The 5002-nt window shown below is 41.4% G+C and overlaps 1 protein-coding gene across 4 annotated transcripts in view; it reads left to right on the top strand.

Annotated features, from left to right (window-relative positions):
* The first annotated feature begins 686 nt into the window (after positions 1 to 686).
* pax10 (paired box 10) overlaps positions 687 to 5002 on the top strand; it is a 7932-nt gene continuing 3616 nt past the window's right edge. Inside the window, exons 1-7 of one of the 4 annotated variants that reach the window (XM_014013898.1) lie at positions 696 to 921; positions 1653 to 1677; positions 1822 to 1894; positions 2063 to 2260; positions 3605 to 3687; positions 3798 to 3954; positions 4260 to 4333. In XM_014013898.1, the coding sequence (XP_013869352.1) occupies positions 2077 to 2260; positions 3605 to 3687; positions 3798 to 3954; positions 4260 to 4333 (498 nt within the window). In that variant the 5' untranslated portion in view covers positions 696 to 921; positions 1653 to 1677; positions 1822 to 1894; positions 2063 to 2076. Of the gene's footprint in view, positions 922 to 1652; positions 1895 to 2062; positions 2261 to 3604; positions 3688 to 3797; positions 3955 to 4259; positions 4334 to 5002 lie in introns of all 4 variants that reach the window. The other 3 variants (XM_014013896.1, XM_014013897.1, XM_014013895.1) reach the window with 3 other exon arrangements.

The raw sequence follows: 5002 nt of genomic DNA, 5'->3' as shown, positions 1-5002 counted from the left end.
GTATTTATTTATTTATTAGTCAATTTATATGTTTCCGCTTTTATTTTTATGTCACTTTCGGTCCTCCGTACTGCAGAAGCCTGATAATCACCCATTCATTCAAATCAGGTGTGTTTGAGCAGAGGAAAAAATAAAACATGCAGGGCTGCGGCCCTGGAAGACCAGGATTGCCCACCCCTGCTTTAAACAGAATGATGTAATTTAATATATTGGACATTGCAGTTTCATGTCATAATTAAAGCACATTTAGGCCAAACAATGAAACAACAAAATACTGTCTAACTTAAATCAAATTTAAAATACAATAAATAGAATCAACAAATTACCAAACAGAAAAAAACTCTATAAAGTACAATAAATTAAATGAATGTACATTTCCTGCTTATTTTGATACACAAGTTTAAAAAAAATCAATAAAGCAATAAATAATAAATATGRACCAATCTTCAGTTTCTGGTTTGAGGACACATTTCCATGTAATTTATGGCCAAAATTGAACTCCATCATCTATTTATCATCCACTATCGCTCCATTATCTGTGCTTTATGCTCCTCTCTCGCAGCCTCCCCTCCTCCTCTCGCTGGCATTAAGTTCAAACTTGACACTGATGTTGACTCACTTTGTCACCCCTCGGTGGCTCCCTCTCCCTTCGCCTCTCCCTCTCTCCCCATCGCTTGGAGGACACGAGTGCCCGCAGACGCATTTCTCTCCAGAGCCCCCTCTCCTCCCTCTTTCACTCTATCTCACCCTGTCCAACTCTCTTCATCTTCCTCCTACTCTCTCCTTTACACACGCACACACATACACACACATACACACATACACACGGTATTGTCAACAAAGCTTGAGAACGAGGGACGTTGGGGGAATAAAGGTCCACAGAGGAAGAGAGTAACTTGCGGTGATTTACCTGGACACTCGGTAAGTTCACGAAGAAATTGTTTGATCGTGAATTTAGTGCATTTATGTGTTTTCATCAAAGTTATTTTTGGGTCAGCTAACAGTGTTGATAATTTCTCAGGCTATAATTCATAATCCGATTACTTGCTTTTTGTCACTCAACATAATAAACCCAGTTTGACCTTTGACATTACCTCGCTGCAGTTGTTGGAATGATTCGGAGCATTATTGATAGATATTTACCTACCTTCATCGCTTACAAAGGTTTAAAAAAATCTTTCCACATTAGATAAGATAAGACAAGAGCTGGGTAAATGTTTATTTTGGGAGGGAAAAGTCAATAATTAAATGCTTTTGCACTGAATTCTGCAGCTTATTTCAAAGTTTAAACTGGGTTTTAGATGTGCTATTTCAATTTTTACTCAGACGCTGCCTGTGTGTGTATAAATGCTTTTGTTGTGCATGTGTGTGTGTCTGCATGGGTTTACCAGAAAAAAAACAGAGCTAAAAGCAAATCAAATGTCGTGGCTTTCAAAGTGGCTTCTAATGTACCTCATCTCCCCGTGGTATACTAGCATAGCAATGTATAACACACACACGTTACGACAGCGAGCATGTAACTAACTCCATTTATGTCTGTCATCATGAAGCTAATTCACCACAATGCCAACCATGTGTGAACTCATGCGATATGAACCCCTCCTCTTTCGTCTTCTTCTCCTCTTTTGCTCCCGTCTCTGAACGGATTGGAGGAGGCAGCGAGGAGCCGAGGTGACGGTAAACAGAGGCGAGCACACACACACACACACACATACATACACACACACACACACACGCCGGACTGGACCTCCTTTCATTTCCACACATGTTGGTCTGGACGCTCGTAGCATGTATGAGAAGTTAACCATGCTGAACCTGCAGAGCGGCTCAAACTGGAGCGGCCCTAACAACTGGTACCATGACCACACCGGCGTTCAGACGCAACACAACTCAGGTGAGGCGACCCTTTCAGCAGGTGCATGTCACTAAATTTGGATCATAGAGGAATAAAAAAGTGATTTGACACTCGGACAAGTCCAAGTAGGATTCAACGAATCTAAAATGTGCTGCTGCTTTGATAACATTCCCTTGACCCATATTCATTTTCTCCCACCTCTGCCAGTGTCCGAGGGCTGCATGCTGGACACAGAGGGCAGCATGGGGGGAGAAGCAGGAGGAGGAGGATCGGGCAGAGGAGGAGGAGGAGTCCCTGTGGAGCGGGACGAAGGTGAGGAGTCTCAGCTGAGGCTGCAGCTCAAGAGGAAGCTGCAGAGGAACCGGACCAGCTTCACACAGGAGCAGATCGAGGCTCTGGAGAAAGGTCAGGCCATGCAACGCACGCTACACTCTCTCCTTTTGGCTCTGCAGCCACTCGCTGCCCTCCTGGGGTGGAAACTGTACCAGTTTCTTCTGTTACTTTCCCCTCCTGTTTGCAGATTATCACTTTTTTTGTGTGTTGTTAAAATGAAAACCAACAATTAGGCCGTAAACAAATGCTGCCTGTGCGTAATATGGCTGAACAAGATCTTCATGATTTCCTTCAGGGGAGACTAAGCATCACCACGATCAGTTCCAGATGCAAATTATCCACGATCTTAACTCCACAAATATTCCTTATCTGCTCCAAAAAGGCCTCCGGCAACGTGTGGAGCGGAGCTGTTGATAATGCATCATTACTGTGGCTGTAATATGCAGCGAGATCTGGCTCTTGTAGCCACTGAGAGGGATCAGAGAGCCACCCTTGACTGGATGTGGCTGCAGAAGGGCCCCCGAAGCTAAATAAGAACTCAGTGTCCACAGTGCAGCCGAGTGGAAACATATCACTGCGGTCACTCCGTGCAAATGACATTAATGAGGTATGCTGACCTCAGTGCACGGCCAAGGCACAATAACAATCATGTGTTGACACGGASGCCAATTATAACCAAGCCAATTATAACAATTTGGGAGACAGATTGAATTAACAGAGTCATTATTTTTCTTTTATTAACCATGAACTAACTGAAGTTGAGTTATTTACAAGAACTTTAATACGCCATCCTGTTCTCAGATTGTCGACTTAACTTTTATATCACAAACTTCTAATAGTGGGATTTTGTTGAAATGCTAAACCAAGGCTAGTGTCACAGGTGTGAAAGTCTTGAACCAAACATGAAACCTCAGACATCAGGAGGCTCACTGACTGTTGCTAACAAGGCGAGGCAGATTCATGTTTCAACTTGTAAATAACAGAAATACCAGCGATGACTGAAACAGAAAGTCTCAAAAATATGAACGTTAGAGGAAAAAGGCTAAAGTTCAACACAAAATCAGATTGAGACACTCAGAAAAAAAAAAAAAGGCAAAATCAACCAAACACAACACAACATTGTGAAAACCAGCGAGGACTTCGCCTCTTTTCAGTTTAAGCCAGCTCTCTGTGAAATAAAGTGCTTAGGCAGCTTCTCAACTTGAGTCCTTTCATTTGAACTTTCTGCGTGTTCCGCAACAATAAATAATTTATACAAAGTGCAACAGATAAATATTTCAAAAAGGGTTGTACGGATACAGCTCAACTTCCTGGATTTAAAGGTTCCTTGGAAAGATAATTACTGATGCTAATATTAAGCAGCAAATACAAGATCAAAAGTACGCTTATAGCATGTTCGACTTTCTGTTTTTATAGAGTTTGAACGGACACATTACCCAGATGTTTTTGCCAGGGAGAGACTAGCAAACAAGATTGATTTACCTGAGGCCAGGATACAGGTGAGCAGCCTTTCATGGCTTTGTTTACGTTTTACTTCTGTACAATCTGTGAAAAATAAGTCACAACATTATAACTTAATGAACAGGTCTGACAGGAGTCTGGTTGACAGGTGTGGTTTTCAAACCGAAGAGCAAAGTGGAGGAGGGAGGAGAAGCTGCGCAACCAACGGAGGTCAGGCAGTGTCACCTCCTGTTCTCAGAGCCAGGCCCCTCTGAGCACCTCCTTCAACACTTCAGTGTATCATCAGCAGCACGGCAGCAGCTCAGGTAAACTCCCCGGCTCCTTAATTACAGCAGATACCATCGTGAGATTACCCCCAACAACACACTGATGAGACGAGACGCACAACTTTACATTTGCTCTTCATGATTTATACATCTGGTGACAGGAATATTTTAGCAGTTTATAATCCACAGAGCGCCTCTGCTTGACATTTGCAAGCAGACRTTAGAGTTTCTCCATTAGAGTGCATATATATTAAACATTTCCACCTCCAGTTGGGCTCATTGACTGTGAGGAGATATGTGTGTGTGTGTGTGTTCATGTCCAGTGTGTGTGTCTCTCTCTTCAGGGTCCATGTTGAGTCAGGCTGAGTCGTCTCTGCCCAGCTACAGCTCGCTGTCTGTTTTCTCATCCGGAGTCCAGGTTGGACATTCAAAATTCATCATCACCTTCCACACAACACACTGAAGCAAAACCAACTTATTCTGCTTTACAGAAATCTCAGATCAGTAGGACACAARTTAATAAAATTATTATTACTATTATTACTGCAAATAGAGGCAAGACATCAGTAAATGTGGCCTTTGCCTTTTTATGTTATTGGGTCTCCCTATATAAAGTTACTATAAAGGCTCAAAAACTAACAAGGTCTGTTTTGTCTAAACTGTACCTTCACCTGCAACAACGTTAAGCTCTGAAGTTGCTAAAAGCCAACTGTTTAAAAAACTGTAGCTAAGCTGCCCTTCAGTGTTATACACAACTTGGCTAATTGAACAGTATGTTTTAAGGAATTTTAAACAATATTGCTTAAACTTTTGAGGATCAGACCATTGAGATGCAAAAAAAAAAAAAAACAAGAAAAAAGAACCAAGAAGAAAATCATTGTTTATTTCCCAAAAAAACTGTATTTGATAAGTCTGTCATCACATTATTACTTAGAAAACTGTTTGTTTGTTTGTTTGTTTGTTTGTTTGTTTGTTTGTTTGTTTGTTTATTTGTTTGTTTGTTTGTTTGTTAGGTAGTCAATTTGGCCATCTTATAGCCCTTAGTCTACATTTTTATAAGACCTTTTTTTTTCTTTAAGATAAATTA

This window comes from Austrofundulus limnaeus, unplaced genomic scaffold, assembly GCF_001266775.1.
Source record: "Austrofundulus limnaeus strain Quisiro unplaced genomic scaffold, Austrofundulus_limnaeus-1.0 Scaffold108, whole genome shotgun sequence".
In the NCBI taxonomy this organism is placed as follows: domain Eukaryota; kingdom Metazoa; phylum Chordata; class Actinopteri; order Cyprinodontiformes; family Rivulidae; genus Austrofundulus; species Austrofundulus limnaeus.
The sequence above is the reverse complement of the archived record's forward strand: the minus strand, read 5'-3'. Positions and strand labels throughout refer to the sequence as shown.